Source organism: Sciurus carolinensis, chromosome 3, assembly GCF_902686445.1.
Source record: "Sciurus carolinensis chromosome 3, mSciCar1.2, whole genome shotgun sequence".
Classification (NCBI taxonomy): domain Eukaryota; kingdom Metazoa; phylum Chordata; class Mammalia; order Rodentia; family Sciuridae; genus Sciurus; species Sciurus carolinensis.
In genome coordinates, this window is record NC_062215.1 from 61,796,641 (window position 1) to 61,816,227 (window position 19,587).

Consider the following 19,587-nt stretch of genomic DNA (forward strand, 5'->3'; position numbering starts at 1 on the left):
AGTTTGGCCTATGGTAGACAAGGCATTGGTCTTCCCCATTGTGTCCCTCTGGAACCCAACATCTACAGCCCTGCTTTTCCCAGAGAGGCTGCCACAGGGTCAGGGAGCTGGTAGGGCATAAGGACGAGCTCTGGCTGTCTAGGGGAGAACCTGGTGTCAAGTGGCTTGACTGGTTGTCTGGGTGGATTCTTTGACCCTTCACTCTGAGTGCAGTAGGAGGTAATGTGACAGAGCAGCATTCCCACAGGGTCACAGGACAGTGGGGGACCCTGATTCTGCCAGGCCTTCCGCACATAGCACATCACTTCCCCATCACTTTGCTCAGCCAGCACCACAGGCCTGACTCACCAGCCTGCCTGTGATGAGGCACCGGCAGACAGGAAAATGTCAGCAGGCGCCTGGGCTGGGCCTGCTCCCAGATCCGCTGCAGGGAGTCTGCTGCAGTCTCCTCTGAGCGGGTCTTGGTGGGAAGTGGTGTGTGAGTGCTAGCCTGCCTCCTTCCCCATCTTCTCCTAAGGGCATTGCCTTTCCTACCACTAACCTTTCTCTTTTCTGCTTTCCCACCTTTGCTTTCTCAATGCAGTGATGGCCACGGGTAAGCAGGGGGCTGTCAGGGAACATTGCAACACCCTCCCCACCAGTCTCTCTTCAAAGGGAGATTTCTCACCTTGAACTCCCTACATCCCTTTTGGGATGGGGGCGAGGACTGGGCAATCAACTTTCAGCTATTTCCCTGAAACCATGCCCCCACTCTCCATAATTTTAAGTCTTGCTGATGAAAGCCTTTATGTCACAGTCTACGTGAGTGGTGCCTTCCTGGTTTAGTCCTAGAAGCAGAAAACTAATGACCAGTCACACACAAAGACTCAGTCATGGACATTGGTAATTTTGTGGTTCCTGAGTCGTAGTGACTTCCTGGAACTTCTGGTGAGGGGATCATTGTGACATACTGTATTTTATTAGCTATTTCTGGGAAATAGACAGAGGATTTGGAGCAGAAAATCTAGTGAACTGCCTCTTGCTCCACCTTTGGTTTCAGAGACTGTCTCTGGGCTCCCCCCAAGACCTGCAGTGACAAAGGGGCCCTGGGGCAGACCCCAAAAGGACCTGTGGGTACCAGTCCCTTCCCAAGTCCCTCTCAGCCTGCCCCCTGGGGCTCTGTGCAGGAGCTCCTGTGACACAACTTCTTCCTCCCTAGTCGCCCTCTATACCTCCATCTTTGGCGCGCTCCAGCTGCTGTGCCTGCTGACTGCCCCCGTTATCGGCTACATCATGGACTGGAGGCTGAAGGAGTGCGAAGATGCCTCTGAGGAGCCTGAGGAGAAAGACACCACCCAGTGCGTAGGCAGAGCCACAGCCCTGCTCAACCCCTGGAGAAAGCTCATCAAGTCACGTGTTAGGCAGGAACAGGGTGAGGGATTCAATTTTTTAGGCAGCAGGACAGCAAGAGAGGAGTATGTTCTGTGGACTTGAAACTCCTTAAAGGCACTCATGCGGCCAGCCTGGTGCACATTCAGGTCCTCCACCTCTTTATGGAAATTCTTTGGTATGCTAAAGTTTGGAGGCACCAAGCTTGACCAAAGCAGGAAAGAAATCAGAGGGAAGACTATTTGGCCCCAGGATGGCCCTCAGATCCTTGGCACAAATAGCACTATGGGGCCATCTTGCCCACAGGGTTTATTCTACTCAGTTTGAGTAGAAAGCTGCTATAACCAATATATTAATAGACTTGTTGATGATTGGGAGGATTAAGCAAGGTGCTGGGGCCCTACTTTATGGAAGGGTTGGGCTCTAAGATCAGAGGATGAGTTAAATGCCATCTTCTGTGACTCCACCTTAATATAATAAGCTGCTGTTTATTGTATCAGGCCCAGCGCCAAGCACTTAACACACAATACCTCAGTTAAGCCTCACCTCACCACAGGGAGGTGTATTCCAGCGTTATACCCGTTTCACAGATCAGAGAACTGAAGCTGGGAGTTTGAGTTGTTTGCCTGAGGTCACATAGTTAGGAAGTGGTGGGCCTTGGGACTTCCTGGCAAATCCTTGAGCACTTGGTATTGGTTCCTTTTTTTTTTTAATTCTTTTTTTTTTAGTTGTTTTTAAAATTTTATTCATTTTATGTGGTGCTGAGTATTGAACTCAGTGCCTCACATGTGGGAGGCAAGCACTCTACCACTGAGCCACAACCCCAGCCCCGGCATTGGTTCTTCTTAGATGTGTGATCATCCATGGAGTGTAGGTGTGGGTGGGGAGACTGGACTCCGTAATAGTTAATTCACCAGGAAATAATTACAGAGAATGTTGTTATCTAGGTCAGGTCTGACAGCCAAGAGGTTATTTGTGCCCATCCTGGTTCCATCTGCTACATGTTTATTTCCCCTTCACCCTCTCTGTCCCCCTAGGGGAAATCCACTCACTCTCTTATTTGGCTTATTATCTGGCTGATCCCCAGTTTCCTGTGAGATCTGGGTGCACTCAAAGCCAATGGTACAGTGGGGCTTTGCTGCATCCTCACTGGGCACATCCCTCCCCCCCATCATCTGTGCTCAGTCTTCAGTGAAGCAGGGTCATGTGTGAGGGCCACCTTCTCGAATCTGACCCTCTCCACTGATGTTCACACTCGGGGCTCAGTTGAGAAGGTGGATCAGGGATTGTCCCTAGTGCCCTGACACAGTCCCTGAGATGTGCTTGGGTGGCCTGTGAGTCTTGCATCAGTCCACATGCTGGGACTCCCAAGGCCTGCCTTCTGGGGAAGGCCCACCTTCCTCCAGGGACCCTCCCAGTTCCAGCATATGCTCCGTCTCCACAGAGGTGAGAAGAAGAAGAAGCGAGACCGGCAGATCCAGAAGGTTACCAATGCCATGCGGGCCTTTGCCTTTACAAACCTGCTGCTTGTGGGCTTTGGGGTGACTTGCCTCATTCCCAATCTGCCTCTACAGGTGGGTATGCAGGGAGGGAGAGGCTGGGTGGGGAAGGATCAAGAAGGGATGTTGCTTTAGAGACTAGAAGCTATCAACAAAGCAAATGTGACTTCACTCTTGTGATTTAGCCAATCAACCAACCTAACAGCCAACCAGCCAAACCAGCCGCCATTATTTACAGGGCCTGCTACTTGCCAGGCTCTGTGCTCAATGGAAGAGTGAGCCATAAAAGAGGTGTTTGTTTTCTTGATTGGATTTTTGGGTGTGGGGGCAGCGGGGGTGGCAGGGGCAGTATTAGAGATTGAACCCAGACCTTTAAATTTTTTTATTTTTATTTTATTTTTGGTGGTTGAACCCAGGGACATTCTACCACTGAGCTATATCCCCAGCCCTTCTTATTTTTTTTATTTTGAGACAGGATCTTGCTAAGTTTCCCAGGCTGGCCTCAAATTTGCAATCCTTCTGCCTCAGCTTCCCCAGTTACTGGGATTATAGGCATGCACCACCATGCCCAGCTTGTAAAGGAGGTTTGGATTGTCTTTCACAAAACTGTTCTTTGTGAAGGCACATGGTTCTCCTTGGTCTCTTGGACATCTCACATACCATGAGAACCACCATCATGTATTTACTGGAACTCTGTAGGGTAGCTGTGTGGTTACTTGTTTTTCATTTACTCAAACAGTTGGAATCAGATGTCCAAAGAGGTCTGGCCAATCTGTAGTGTGGTTGGGAGAATCTGCCTCTGTAGAACAAGAATGCCCACAGGGCCTCTACTCTGGAGACAGTGGAGAAAGACCGAGATCATGGCTTGGCATCTGGGTTCAAAGGCTTAATTCCTTTGCACAATATTTCTGATGTTTTTGAAACCTGACTCTTGTCAGAGATTGCAAGCAAAGTAGACCTTGTCACCTGCCTGGCCCCACCCTTTGATCTGTGAAAGTGTTCTAATAGTAGATTTTGGCCCAGTCCCCAAGTTCACAAACTATGAAGGGATACAAGTGATGGCATTGCTTCCAGATGGGCGTAGCCCAAGTCCAGATGGTTATCTTGCACCAAGCGCAGTAGGAAAGCAAGAGTCCCTCCCTGTTTACAAATGGCCAGGTGTGGAAGTACATTGAACACACAGGTGTGGACACCCACAGATTCTGTTATGTGTCTGTGTCAACACTGGGATATAGACCACAGCAAGCCATGGGAGACTGCGCTAGTTCTAGGTGGGAGTATCCTTGCTTCCTGGATGCCCCCCCGGCCTACTGCAATACAGGAAGACCCTTGTCCTGACCATCTTGCCCAATCAAGGGGCAGTGCTCGGTGGGGGACAGCCAGCTGTTGGTTTGCCCCTGCTTCTGTGGCTCAAGACCTCAAGAACGGGAGGGCAGGGGGCAAGGTGAAGACCCTGGTGGTCTTTTGCTCATGCTTTGTTCTCTCTCCCTCAGATCTTCTCCTTCATCCTGCACACCATCGTTCGAGGATTTATTCACTCTGCTGTTGGGGGCCTGTATGCTGCTGTGTAAGTTGTGGAAGCTGCAGGCATTCTAGTGGACAAGGGGAGGGCATGACCTGGGAGGTCGTTGTTAGAACTGAGACCCTGAGGCTGGGCCAACCTGCCAAGGCAGGGTTCATCTTCTTGCATGAGGGAACGAATACCAGGGTTTCTGCTGGGTGTGTCAGGACAAAGCCATACCTGATGCGTGGTTGTGGGTCAGTGAACAGACAGTTGGGTGCACACAAGACTTGGCATTTAACATGAAATCAGTTCTCTCAGCCAAGGTCAGTGACCCTGTTCAACACATTAGGGCCCCTGGGGCTGCTGCTCCAGGGCTTCCCTGGCTGCTCAATGGGAACGACAGGGATGGGTTCTGGCTGCTAAAAGCTAAATGTTGAAGTTCTAATGACCCTCAACCAGGGCAGCGACATTGATGACTGAGCCCAGAATGTGCCAGATGGTTCTCACCCAGAGCCTAAAAGGGCCCAGTGCTAGCCATAGACTTCTCAGGCCCTGGCTAAAATGAAACGGTATCTTTGTATCTTTATCCAAAGGCCACCCAGCTGTTCCTCCTCCTTTGGCCCAGGGCTTGGCCCAAAAACTGGAACCCAGATACCATTACCATCATCTGCTATCTGTGACTAGGAGACCAGCTCATTCCTTACTGGGAGCCCCTTCCCACCTCTGGGCAGCAAAGCCTGATGTTTGCTGAGCTTTAACATAGAACTCACTCCCTCTTCCAGCAGTATCCCATGGGGGTCATTCCAGGTCTGCTTGTCCCCTGCCTGGCCCCCCCCAAGTCCTGGAGGAAGTTGTGGCTGCCCTGGCAGGGCGTGAGGGAATCGGGCAAGAGCAGTGATGCTGAGTTTCCGTGATTACACAACGCTCCTCAGGAGGAGAGTGTAGCAGAGCCAGGCCCAGCCTCCAACCTGCTCTCTGGGCCCGTTTCCCAAGCCGCAGACTCCTATTGGCACCATGGTTCCCACTCAGCTCAGCCAGACACCCACAGGCCCTAGGCACATCTGGGTGGGGCAGGTGGGGTGGGCCCTCACCAGAGTTGGGGCCTTGGGCTGGCCCAAAAGAGAAACTGCAGAACTGCTCAGTAGAAGGTGATCCAGGGACCCGACCATCCTCTGAGGCTGTTCTCACCTCCCTCCAAGCAGGTGCAGCCCAGGGCACCAATACACCTTGGTCAGCTGAGCCAAGCTGGTTTGGGAAGCCAGAGATGGCCCTGACTGTGACAAGTCTCAATTGCTCCAACAGGTACCCCTCCACACAGTTCGGCAGCCTCACAGGACTACAGTCTCTGATCAGTGCACTCTTTGCTCTCCTGCAGCAGCCACTGTTTTTGGCTATGATGGGTCCTCTCCAAGGAGACCCTCTGTGGGTAAGAAGGGTTAGAGCAGAGTGTCAGGGGCATCGGTTCCACTCTGTTGACCAGGAGCTAGGGGCTTCAGAGCACTGAGGATAGGCAGTTTGGAAACTTTGGTTAGGACTGTGTCCCCTTGTCAGTGGTGGCCAGGTAGGAAGAGAAAAATGGCCCCTTTTGACTTGAGTTTGGGATAAGTAAAAGAGAGTTCCTGTCCCAGACCCTCCTGCCAAGGACCAGCATTTTTTTTTTTTTAAGTTGGCAATAGGCCTTCATTTTGTTTATTTATATGTGGTGCTGAGAATTGAACCCAGTGCCTCACACATGCTAGGCAAGCGCTCTGCCACTGAGCCACAACCCCAGCCCAGGACCAGCATTCTTAATCAGGTACCATGAGTTGTCACAACCCCACCCCCATCCCTGAGACTCAGAGCAGTGGGTCTGAGGTGGGGGGTCAGGCCCGGAGGACTGCTGGTAGCCTGTGGGGAACCAGGGAACTCAGATGCTGGAATGTGGAGTGACAGGCCCTGGGACCTCTTGAATCTTCCTGTTTGTCTTTCCCTCTCCTCTCCTGTGACCAGCTCTTTTCTCCAAGCCTGAGTGTGAGGGAGGGTGTTGAGCTGAGTGCTGCCTGGCCCTCACCCCCCGTGATGGCCCTCTCCTCCCCACCTCCCCAGGTGAATGTGGGGCTACTCATCATGAGCATGCTGGGGTTCTGCCTGCCCCTCTACCTGATCTGCTACCGGCGCCAGCTGGAGAGGCAGCTGCAGCAGAAGAGGGAAGATGACAAGCTTTTCCTCAAGATCAATGGCTCATCCAACCGGGAGGCCTTCGTGTAGCACTCGCCACCTCAGGACTATGGCCTCCTGCCCATGCTTCAGTGACTGACCAGTGTCCTCCTCCTCACCCCAGAGGACCCCATGCACCCCCAGGATCCTCTCCTTCACCATGTTGGAGTCCATGCTCCCTCCCAGGGCTTTGGTCCTGCCTTGGAGCTCTGCGGTGAAAGGACAGGAGAGGGCCCAGGATGAGCGATTTTCCTACTGTTGGAAGCAGGCTGCCCTGGCTTTGCTCTGCCACCCCTAGGGACCCTAGGGCCTTGGGTGTCCATGGTGCCTGCAGGAGGAGCCAAAAGCACCCCCAGCAAGCAGGCTCTCTCCCTTAAAGGTCTGGATTCTGCCTCTTGCCAAAGCAGAGGGACCTGCCATCTACTGCCCACCACCTGCCTCTTGGCTGCATGCCCACCGACCACACCTGCCTGAGGACAAAGGCTTGCACTGTCTGCAACCCCCTCGCCTGGCCCCTCAGCCTCCTCCCATGGTCAGTCTGTGGCTGCCTGAGGAAGGAAGGACCCGCTTCCTGTTGTTGGTGCTAACCCCTTTGTAATCCCAGCCCCCTGTGGCCTGTCCTTGGCTTGTCCTCTCATTTGAGGCCTATGGAGAAGCCCCCTGGCACATAGCCTAGGGCAGATGGAGGGCAGGATGGTCATACAAAGCCTCAGGAGCCATGGACCAGGCTGCTTGGTTGTTCCTCACCTCCTCCCTCAGGGCTGGGGGCAGGTGGGGAGCATGTTTCCACTGCCACCCTCGGTCTAGTCTGTGACCTGAAGGGAATTAAAGGGCACCACCAGGGTACCTCCCCGACACACACACACAGCTGTTTCTGTGGGGTGAAAATAAGGCTGTGCTGACAGACATGGAGGCCCAGGCCCGCACAGGAAAGGAGATTGATGAGGAACTATGGGGATGTATGTTTGTGCAGAATGTGTGTACATATGTGGTGTGTGTGAGATGAGGGTGAACCCTAGGGTCTGCCCTGATCCCCACCAACCAGACCAGAAGCCCGCTGGGCCTGGGCAGTTCCAGGGCTCAGGAGTCAGCCTTACTCTTGACCAGGAGCTTGTCCAGAGTCACGGCGCCCCCTGCTGGCAGATCTGCCAGGGCCCTGGAGCTGTTTACATGGGAGAAGCCAAGCCTGCCTGGCTGGCCAACCGGCCCAACTTGACTGCCCCCAGAAATGTGTCTGAGACCTGCTGGGTGCTGAGAGGAGTGGGTTGATTTTTAGGTCTTTAGTTGTTTTTCTCTTAAGTTTTATTATACTTCTTTTTATAAAGCAATAAATCCATTTTCCTCCCAAGTAAGGGCCGCCCCGCCTACCATATCAGTTGATGGCGGTATGTGCCTGTTTTGAGCCTGAGAAGAAAAGACAGGACAAGATGTTCTGCCACTGACCAGCCCCAGCTGTACTCGGCTGCTCATCATTTCTCGGGTGACCTGACTGGGGAGGGGCAGTGAGCCAGGAAAAGACCTTGCGTCTGCCTCCACCCCAGACAAATTGGGCTGTGCAGAAGTGTGGGCCACCCCTCTACTGTCTGTCCCAGCCAGACAGCTAATCCTGACCCCGTCTCAGCACCTACACAGATTTCCTGTCACTGCTCCACACCCAATGATTCCTCCTGAGTGCAGGATGAGAACCGCAGTCTTGGAGAACAGTGTCAGGATGTGGTGGACAAACAGAAGAGGAAGGGACAGACCCAGGCCTAATTTGAGCCCCACAGTAAAAGTAAACCACCGAATCTCCTAGGCTCAAGTTTACTTAAATATTAAGACTCACAACCCATCTGGAGCACTATAATCCCAAAGGCCAGGGAAGCTGAGGCAAGAAAAATGACAAATTTGAGGCCAACCTTGGCAACTTAGCAAGACCTTCAACAATTTAGTGAGATCCTATCTTTAAAAGGGTTGGGGATGTAGCTCAATGGTAAAGGACCTTATGTTCAATAACCAGTACCCCCCCAAAAAAAATAGAAATCACAACCCAAAAACATAATGGGCTTGGGAATGTAGCTCAGTGGTAGAGCACATAGTAAGCCTGTGTTAGACCTTGGGTTCCAAACCCGCCACCTCCCTTGTCCCCCCACAGCCCCCAAAAGGAAACCACTGACATTTTCCAAACCACTTCCCAGATGCTGGTATGTGATGTGTTAATGGTTATTCTAATTTAAAAGGTTTGTAGTCTAATTTTGGAAATGCTGAGTTAAAGTCAAGCATGTTCCTTTGTAACAAGCATTCTCATGGTCCTCATGGTGTTGAGGGTCTCCAAGAAAGGGTATGTGTGCTGCCAAGGCCCCACTCTAACCACCAGAGCCATCTCCAACGTGGCTACCTGCCACAGAGCTCCAGGGTGTTGGTAGAGTTGTAGATCCCGGTACTGGCCTCTGACTGGTGGTTCTGGTGTCTCCCAAAGTTTGAGATGCCCTGGTGAAGAGGAGAGCAGGAATGCTGACCAGCGAGGTCCCTTCCAGCTGGGAACCGGTGTTGATGTTGGATAGATGGCCTGTGCGCTGCCCAGCAGCACCCAGACCCAGTGCCCACACCCTTAGGGAGGGGCACTTTGAAGGAAGATGCCAGCACTGAGAAACTAGAAGTGATGGTGGAAAACAATCTGCAGCCATCAGTGAGTGGGGATTAGAGGAGTGACAAGGGGAGCCAGCTACAGAGGTGGTAGCGAGCCAGATGGGTTGGTACCCACTAGTCAGGATGTGGGACTGTCATGCTGCCTTTTTACAGAGCTACATATTTTCTTGTTACTATCAATAAATCATGGTAACAATCTAGAATTAAATAGATACTAGCATCCCTATTTTACAGCTGGAAAAACTGAGGCCCAGAGAGGTGGAGTAACTTGCCCAGGGTTAAGGGCAGGGCTTACATATGGGTTTTAAGACATTTGACCAACCAAGGCCTCTAGACCAGGACATTCCCTTCTGAGCAGCAGCCTCAGGGCTTCTGGAGCAGGGCAGCAACAGCCCAAGAAGGGGAGGAAGCTTAGGTAGAGTTTTCATTTCTTGGAGCTAAGAACTTTATTAGAAAGGGTGGTGAAACCTATCCAATAGGGTCTTTGGGCCGTGGAGGCTGATGGGTACTTGAGGGTGCAATTCCCTAGATGCCCCAACCTCAAGAGGAATACCCTGAGATGGAGACTGATCGCAGGCAGGGGACACCAAGTGGCCATATCCCTCTCACCTTCACCTTTGTCCTCCAAGCGGGGAAGTAACAGGAAGTGATGTCTAGTCTTGTGGTTTCAGAGTGAGGAAAGGGGCAGAGCCAGGCTTAGGGACACTGCCAGGAACCCCTCTCCTCTCTAGTCTCCCTAGACTCTGGGATCAAGGCATCCTTTCATGTTGGCTTCCTCCGAACCCCCTAGGCCTCGGCCTACAGCTCCCACTGCTGGGGCCTGTACATAGAGACCATTCCAACCCTCCCAAAGGCCAAAGAGAAGTTTCGGGCCCTCAGGGACTCCTTCCTGTTTTGTTCCACCTCTTTCCCTCCTGTGCCCAGTATTGTCCCAATCAGAAGAACTCCTCCACAGACCTTCCTTAACCATGGCACTGCCTGTCCCAGGCAGTCTGAGGAGGACCTCACATTGCTCTAGGCTGAAAGGACACTGAAAATGGGGAGGACTGTCCCAGACAGTAGCACACACATTCAGCTATGTGGAGTTTTCAGTGCACCTGCCTGTTAAGACCTGTGTGAATTTGAGTAGATATATTTGGGGGAGGTGGGCCAGGTGATGTGGGACTGGGGACAAGCTCTGAGTGACCTGTGGTGAGGGGCTGTAAAATCTCATCAGAATCAGGCTTCAGGGGCCATTTCAGCAGCAGCTCCCCTTCCCTCCCCGAGGGGTGACATGAGGGTTCTCATGGGCTCTTAGGGCAGCAAGGTGTCGATTACCAGGGGCCCAACTTAAGAGTGATGGCCTGTTTTCCCCAAATATAGATGATAGGCTTATGAGGGTTAAGAACTTAGGACCTTCAAAGTGAGGGTGTTATGTATCCTCAGTCTGCAGGCCTCCCCTGGAGTTGGGGGGGAGGGTCAGCGTAAGCAGGCAGGCTCCATAGACTACTCCTCCATGTCTGACTCACCCTGAACTTCCCAGGTGTCAGGGCGGTGCATCATCCTCCGTGAGGGCGTCCTGCCACAGCTCCGGCCTCCCTGCCAGCATGGAGCCACTGCCTGTGCCCCATGTTCTCTGTAGTTAGTCATTCTCCCCTCCTGAGCAGGGTCTCTGCACTGACATCTCCCTGACCTTGACCCTTCTCTGAGGCAAACTCAAAAGCTCCATCTCCGTCAAGGAGACAGCGAGGGAGGAGCAGCCAAGTGAATATGAGGGCAAAGCACCTGCACGGTAGCGTACCTGGCACTGAACAGAGACTTATCCACAGCGGCACTATTTTTGTAGCCCTGACACAGAGCAGACAGCACAGTGAGGCACCCCTCACACACACTCACCCACATCCATATGACAGGATGTGGATCTACTTAGGGTGGATCTGACCATGACAGGACCATGGCCAAGTAAAGCAAGTGAGGTCTGTTCCTGCTGACCCCACTCCTCCCATAATCCCTTTCTCAGCAAAGCCTTAAGCTATTTTCCCTTGATTACTTTCCTTTATGTCTTTCACATTTTGGTAAGAGACTTAGCATCTCGAGGTCATCTCTAAGTGTTGGGCAGGTTTGTACTGAGTAGAGTGACTCAGTTCCCAGCCATGGGGGTAGCATCTCCTTGGACACTGCTTGGCTGTGTCTCTGACTCTGTGTGTGTGCGTGTGTGTGTGTGTGTGTGTGTGTGTGTGTTATGTTTGTGTGCGTGCACACAAGTCTGAGATGTATCCTGGGTATGTTGGGATATGTACGTGTTTGAGGAGTGTGTAGGAGTTTGACTGTGTGCCTTGGCACCTGTGGGGAGCAAGGGGCTCTTGCCTCACTGGATCCCTTTCTGTTGTTGATATAAGCAACATCTAGGCAGGCTGGGTCGAGGGTCCAGGCCCCAGGCCCCAGCCCAGTCCCTCAGAGTGGTGCCTGGAGAGTTTATTCCCCATGGTAACCAGGGTCAACGTGGCATCACTGGCAGCTCAACAGCTGACCCTGACTTCCCTGTCCCTTTGCAGTTTCTAGCACCTGGCTTACTCCTGGGCACACAGTAAGCACTCAATAAATGTATGCTGAGAATGACTGAGAACTGCTTCTTCCTTGGCTGCTCTTGGGTCTCTTTTTCCCTGGGTCACACATCTCTTGCAGATGCCCTGTTCCCTTCTCTGAGGTGCACTCCCTGACCACACCCTCTTATATGCTGTGGTTGCTGGTTTTCCTTTCTGTACTGTCCTGGGAAGAACTGTGGACAGGACAGAGTGAGGGGCCTCCTGGCGGGAAGCTCAAGGCTTGCTGCTGAATCCTAGTTTTAAGGGAGCAAGAATTGCCTCTCCTACAGGTTTCTCACCAAGTTGGCCACCTGCCCAGAAGGGCCCTGGGCAATGGCAGCAGGAGGGAGAGAACTTCTGGGCCCCCTCCCCCGGGGAAGCCCCAGGGAGATCCCCATTCTCACTGAACCAGGGGGTGGGCTAGTGGGGGATTGCCTGATTGTCAGAAGCTTGGCCCCTGATCCTATTAGGGTGGAGGGGACTCAAGGGAAGGTATGGGTAGCAGGGGTGAGGCAGCTCAGGCAGAGATGAGGGGCAGCCGGTAACTGCTCCTTGTTAGGAGTGCAAACTCAGAAGCCGAGCTCTGCCACATCTCTCTGTTGTTACCTTTCTTCCCACCAACCTCCTCCCCCAGTACTGAAGATTGAACCCAGGGGTGCTTACCACTGAGTTATATCCCCAGCTTTTTTTTTTTTTTTTTTTAATTTAAGACAAGGTCTCATTAAGTTGCTGAAGCTGGCCTTGAACTTGTGATCCTCTTGCCTTAACCTCCCAAGTGGCTGGGTTTATTTTTTTGTTTGTTTCTGGTACTGGAGATTAAACCCAGGGGTGCTTTGCCACTGAGCCACATCCCCAGGCTTTTTTGCTTTTTACTTTTTATTTTTAGACAGAGTCAGGCTAAGTTGCTGAGGCTGGCCTCAAACTTGCAATTCACCTGCCTCAGCCTCCCAAGTCTCCTGGATTACAAGTGTACCAGGCTCTGTGCCTGGTTCTTATTGTTACCTTTTGTTTGCCCACTTTTTTCTTTATGTTTTAATCTTTTTTATTTGTTCTTATTAGTTATATGTGACAGAATTTTTTTGACATATTAAGTATATATGGAGTATAACTTCTCACACTTCTGGGTTTTTTTTTTTTTTTTTTTTTTGGACTGGGGATTGAACCCTGGGATGTTTTACCACTGAGTTATACCCCTGGCCCTTTTGATTTTTTATACTGAGACAGGGCCTCATAAGTTGAGGGTCTTGCTAAGTTGCTAAGTCTGTCCTTACTTGCAATCCCCTGCCTCAATTTCCTGAATTGCTAGGATTACAGGTGTGTACCACCATGCCTGGCTCATATCTCCACTTTTGATGAGACAGCACAAAAAATATTTCTCTAATATAAGTAGAGCCACAGCATAACAGTATAATATCTGTGGTCATTCAGGGGCATCTAGACTTGACTTCCATGTCAGGGACACAAGGGGAATGCTGGACTGTAACCCCCATCTAGAGAGACAACCTTGATACAGCTCCAGCCAGTTACTGTCACATGGAGATGAGCCCTGTTTTGCCAGATCTGCCAGGGCTGCTTAACCACTCAGCCACATCCCCAATCCCATTTATTTTTTTATTTAGAGACAGGGTCTCACTAAGTTGCTTAGGGCCTCACTAAATTGTGAGGCTGGCTTTGAACTTGTGATCCTCCTGCCTCAGCCTTTAAAGCCACTGGGGTTGCAGGCGTGAGCCATTTTTTTTTTTTTTTTTTTTTTTTCAGAGAAGCTGGAAATCCTGAGTTGTACATAAAATATTCCCTTTTTCAAACGTTGGTTCTGAAGAATTTTTTAGAAAAATATCACAGCTGCTGAAAACATTTTTAACCCTATTCAGAACAAACCTGTCAGAGGTAAGACGTGGAGGAGGTGAAGGGTCTCCCCTGCCTTTGGTTTCCTTTGCCTAGCATATGCTACTCTTGTCTCCCTCCTACGGTAGACTGTGGTCCTGCGTAGGCTGGGGACCTTTTCTTTTTACTTGTCTCCCTCAGCTTGGCTCATAATGAATGCTGTTGAGTGAGCAAATGGGTTAAACACTCTGATCTGGTTTCCTGAGTGGTGCGCAATCCCTATTTAGGGACAGGCAATTGTCAGGGAAGCTCAGAACAGAGCCAATTTGCCCTCACGGCCCAAGTCCTCGCCAACTCCTGTGCCCAACAGGATGATCTGGGCAGCCAGGGTCATGTGTTGTCCTGTTTCTTTGTCTGGTGCCTGTCTCCTCAGCAGAGCTGGAATTCCTTGAAAGCTGGCACATACCTACCTAGGTCAGCACTATCCCATCATCCAGTTCCCTGGATGGTGCCTGGCATGGAATAGCTGCTCAGTAAATATTATGGGATGACACTGAAAAAGAGACAGACAGAAATAAACAGAAAAGAAGCTGAAATAGAGACAGACTAGGAGAGGAGCATGCTCTCATCAGCCAGGAAGGGACAGAGCAGAAGATGGAACCGTGAAACACAGTCTCCCTGAGATATGTGGAGATGGGTTATGGAGCGGCTGTAACGGAGGCGGTCACAAGGACTGGCCAGCTAGGAGACACTACAGGGACTGGAACCATGAGATGAAGGGGGTGGGTGGAGGGAGAGAGAGAACAGGGGGGAAAAGCTGCAAAGAGAAGGTGAAAGAAACACAAGTCGAAGGCACACTGCCCAGGGTAGGTAACGAAGACTGACCATGGGCAGCCGGGGAGAGGGGTGCAGAGTTAGAGAAGGAACCCAAGAGGAGAAAGAATAAGACAGGTAGAGAGTAGGGGCTGAGGTTATAGCTCAGTGGTAGAGCGCTCACCTAGCACGTGTGAGGCACTGGATTGGATCCTCAGCACCACATAAAAATGAATAAATAAAATAAAGGTATTATGTCCAACTTCAACTAAATATTTTTTACAAAAGACAGAGAGAAGCAGAGAAGTACAGAGAGATAGAAGAAAGAGAGACATAAAAAGAGATGTGGAGTGGAGAGAGAGAGAGAGAGAGAGAGAGAGAGAGAAAGAAACAGAGAGTCAGGAAAGAAAGACATACAAAAGTAACAGAGAAAGAGCTGCCAAAGAGATGATAAGAAGACAGAGGGAGCGAGGCAAAGAAAGACACAGAGAGAGATAGTGGTGACACTCCAGAGCGGCGTCTTTCTCTCCTTCCTCTTTTAGGCCTGGAACATTCAGAAGCAATTCTGAGGAGTGTTGGTATCCATCCCTCCTTCCTTGGAACACCCTTTCCCCATAATAATAACATGGAAATTTGCCATGCCCTGCACAAAATTGCTTTAGGTACAGTGCCTCACCTGAAGAATCAGCAATCCATGAGGCAAGCACTTACTTTCATCTCCATTTTACAAATGAAGAGCCTGAAACACAGAGAGGTTAAGTAACTTGCACAAGGTGGCAAAGGATGTGATAGGGTGAGGCTCTAAGGCATCAGTCACCAGTGTGTCAGTGGACCAGTGACCCACAGTGGTCACATTGGAAAATGATGTGACCCTTGCATGTAAAGGCTAACCCTATGTATAGGTGAAGCAAACTTGCTAGGGTAAAAAAGATAGAAGAACCAGAACTCAAAATAAAATGTGGAGGGCAGAGGCTGTAGCTCAGGGGTGGCTCACTTGCCTGGCACCTGTGAGGCACTGGGTTGGATACTCAGCACCACATAAAAATAAATAAATAAAGATATTGTGTCCATATACAATTAAAATAAGTAAATAAATAAATAAAATGTGGGGGAGGGGATGGAGACCTTGTTTGAATACTGAATTTCTCTAAAAGAAATGACATTATGACAATTTTTAGATAACCATGAAAATTTGAAAATGAATTGGGGAAGTGATACTATTTAAAAATTAGGGCTGAGGGTGCAGCTCAATGGCAGAGTGCTTGCCTAGCCATGTCCCAAGCCCTGGGTTCTATCTCTAGTACTGCAGTAAGAAAAAGAAATTATTAATTCTGGTAGGTATGACAATGATGCTGTGCATTTATAAGGAAATAGCTATATTTCTTTTTTGTTTTGTTTTGTTGTTATTGTTTGGTACTGAGGACTGAACCCATGGGCACTTAACCACTGAGCCACATCCCCAGCCTCTTTAATATTTTATTTAGAGACAGGGTCTCACTGGGCTGCTTAGCACCTTGCTGTTGCTGAGGCTGGCTTGAACTCGAGATCCTTCTGCCTCAGCCTCCCTTCTGTAATCTCAGCCGCTGGGATTACAGGCATGTGCCATCGTGCCTAACTAAATAGCTGTATTTCTAAAACACACAAGTTGGGTGCTGTGGTAATTAAATTACTCCTGGGCTAAATCCCCAGTACTCCCCCAACTCTCCAAAAAATAAAACACACGCTGAAACATGGAGGGATGAGGTGACATGAGGTCTGACATCAGTTTTTAAATACTTCAGGAAAGAAAAGAGATGACTCAAGAGCAGCAAATTCCCCAGAATGGTGAACCTGGGAAATGAGGAAAGGGATTCCCGAAGGTCCTCAAATGACTCCCCAGCCCACAGAACAGAAGGCCAGTTCTCTTACTTGGCACTCAAGGCCCCATCTATGTACCATCTCACCTCACTTTCCACTCAAGCTCTAACCAGCATGCTCTGCTCTCTCCTCCCACCTCCAATCCTGCTACTTCCTGGAAACGATATTCCTTCTTTCTGGCCAAATCTGGTTCAAGTCCCCCATGTCCCAAGATACTTCCTATACCACCTCCAACTTTCTCCACTGCTGATCCTTGCATCACACATGGTCACCTTTATCACAAACTGCCTCAATTGCTGTTGATGTTTTTTTGTGAGAGCTGACAGAACACTCTATGAACTCCTGGAGTCCAGAGGTTGTTTTTCATGGATTTTTTTTTTTTTCCCCTGGTGGTACTGGGATTGAACCCAGGGGCACTTTACCACTGAGCCACATCCTCAGTACTTTCTTATTTTTTATTTTGAGACAGGGCCTCACTAAGTTGCTTTGGACCTCATTAAGTTGCTGAGGCTGTCCTTCAACTTGGCAATCCTTCTGCCTCAGTCTCCTGAGCCGCTGGGTGTTTTTCATAGATTCTGATGGTTGTTTTGTTTTTTTCACCCCAGTGACCAGGGTAGCCCTCCAATCACCTCAAATATAGAGCAACTCGCCTCAACTACAGAGCCAGTTTAGCAATAATTCCTCTCATCTTTCAGATCTCATCTAAACATTGCCTTCTTCCAGGGTCTTCCCTGACCACCCAGCTATTGTCTCTCACCAAAGTCAGTCACCCAGTTCAGCTTCCTCATAACAGTAAGCTGGGCACACTAGTGTTCACCTGTAATCCCAGTGGCTTGGGAGGCTGAGGCAAGAGGATCACAAGTTCAAGGCGAGCCTCAGCAATTTAGTGAAGCCCTAAGCAACTTAGCAAGACCCTGTCTCAAACAAAAAATAAAAAGGAAAAGGGTTGGGGATGTGGCTCAGTGATTGAGAACTCCTGAAAGTCACTTCTGCATTTCTTTGTATTATGCTTCCCTCCACTCAGCAAGGGAAGGACCTTATTTTGCTTGGTCACCCCAGTATCCTAAGTGCCTAGAAAAAGACCTAGATCAGGGCCAGGGTGCTCAATCAATATTTATTGAGTGAATGAGTAAATGTAGTTTCCTGATCTAGACTGCAAGTTCCCAGGAGGCAGGATTTGGTTACTTCCTGGACAGAGCCTGCACAGGCATTTGTCAAAGAACTATCCATTGGTACTATGTAGGAGAAAAAGCCCTATGCTGGAGGATCAGGGTACCAGGGACCAGGCATTTAATCTTGGACTTCAGATCACTGTGTCTTCTTTTTTGGTCTGGGCTTGGATTTCTCAGGCCTTCCTTACTTCCACTCTAGGATTTGATGAATGAGTGGCCAACATGTACAATACTCAGGGTGATCCTGGGGCACCAGTCATGAATTGGCAACTGTATGGTACCTACCTCATTCTCCCTTTCCAGGTCCCCTATCCTAAGCAGCCCATTTACTCACCACCTCAGCTGGATGGCCCTTTGAGCTTCACATACTCAGTGAGTCCCACTCTGAAGTCATTATCTCTCCAGTGTCAATCTGCCTTCCTGTGTCTCACTGAAGACAGTATTGTCCATCCAGGCCCCAGGCCAGACAGCCCCAAAATTTCCTTGCCTCCTCCCCTCTCACCTTATCACACTCTCAATTAGTCAACAAGTCTTCTCTCTCTCTCTCTGAGGTGGGCATTGAACCCAGGGGCACTCTATCTCTGACCTATATCCCCAGTCCTTTTTTATTTTTATTTTGAGAAAGTGTTTCACTAAATTGCCAAGACTGGTCTCCAACTTGCAATCTTGTCTCCTGGTTAGCTGGGATTACAGGCATGCACTGTCGTGCCCTGCTAAATCTTGCTCTTTTTACCTCCTGGATGCTCCCTGAACTTTAGTAGCAGTCTCCTAAGTGCTCTCTATGTCTATGGTCTGGTCCACTCCATTCCTCTCTTCCCCTTAACTTTCAGAGTATTTACACACTAATCTTGCTGACATCACTGCTAGAAACCCTGAAATGCCTTCCCAAGGCCTAGGGTGAATTCCAAATACCTTGTCACCACCCACCTACCCCTCCCCACTTCCTGCAGCTCCTCAGCTCCTCTAGACCTTGACTCCCCTAAGGACTGAATGGTATCTACCTGTTCACCCTCTCAACAAAAACCCAGGCTTGCCTGCCTAGTGTGGTAGCACATGCCTGTGATCCCAGCAACTCGGCAACTCAGAAGGCTGAGCAGGAGGATCACAAGCTTGAGGCCAGCTTCAGCAAATTAGCAAGGTCTTAAGCAACTTAGCAAGACTCTGTTTCAAAACAAAAAATTTTAAAAAGAGGGCTGGGGTTGTGGCTTAGTGGTAGAACACTTGCCTAGCATGTGTGAGGCATTGGGTTCGATTCTCAGCACGCATATAAATAAACAAATAAAAATAAAGGTTCAAAATATATATGTACATATACATTTTTTTGTGGTGCTGGGGATTGAACCCAGGGCCTTGTGCATGTGAGACAAGCACTCTACCAACTGAGCTATATCCCCAGCTCCCCCAAAAGGTTTAAAAAATAATAGAAATAAATAAAAAATTAAAAAAAAAAAAAAAGACTGGGGATGTGGCTCATGGGTAAAGTACCCCTGGGTTCGATCCTCAGTACCAAAAAACAAAACAAAACAAACACAGGTTCTGGTACCCAGCAAGCACTCTGCAAATATTTACCGAATGAATGATGTGACATTATAACTGCTGGGTTAAAATCTCTGCTCCATCACATGTAAGTTGGGGACTTGGCCACGTGTCTTAACTTCTGCCCTCTTCTCACTTGTAAACGGGGACAGTAACAATACCTTTCTGGTAGCGTTGTTGTGAAACGTCAAGTACTTAGAGGAACTTGCACGCACATTAGGTTATTATGTAATATTTTTCCCTATGCTGGACGTGAACTCAGGGCTTCGTGAATGCAAGGCAAGCGTTCTACCACTGAGTAGACTCAGAGCTCTACATTCTTTCTTCTTTCTTTCTTTTTTTTTTAACTCAGCTTTTTCCTGGATCTCAACAGGAGGACCCATCACACAGGTACATTCGTTCCTGGAGTAGAGGACTCACACCTGACACCCTGCGGGACACCTTGACATCTGCTCTACCTACCACCGGGGTCTTGGGGCACGCCCCGGCCCACCTCGGATGCCTACGTCGACGACACTGCCCATTTAAGGAGGGAGGGAGGGAGGGAGGGGCGGGCCGGGAGGGTCCCGCCTTCCCGCTGAGGTCAGCGCGCACCTCTGCGTGTGACGCTCTGGTTGCCGCAGAGA

At 49.9% G+C, this 19,587-nt stretch overlaps 1 protein-coding gene across 3 annotated transcripts in view; it reads left to right on the forward strand.

Annotated features, from left to right (window-relative positions):
- The window catches only part of Slc43a2 (solute carrier family 43 member 2), a 45,638-nt gene extending 33,849 nt beyond the window's left edge, over window positions 1–11,789 (forward strand). For 2 of the 3 annotated variants that reach the window (XM_047545074.1, XM_047545075.1), the window contains exons 10-15: window positions 584–595; window positions 1,199–1,337; window positions 2,813–2,942; window positions 4,361–4,434; window positions 5,674–5,797; window positions 6,457–11,789. In XM_047545074.1, the coding sequence (XP_047401030.1) occupies window positions 584–595; window positions 1,199–1,337; window positions 2,813–2,942; window positions 4,361–4,434; window positions 5,674–5,797; window positions 6,457–6,618 (641 nt within the window). In that variant the 3' untranslated portion in view covers window positions 6,619–11,789. The remainder of the gene's footprint in view (window positions 1–583; window positions 596–1,198; window positions 1,338–2,812; window positions 2,943–4,360; window positions 4,435–5,673; window positions 5,798–6,456) is intronic. The other variant, XM_047545076.1, reaches the window with a different exon arrangement.
- The last annotated feature ends 7,798 nt before the right edge of the window (window positions 11,790–19,587 follow it).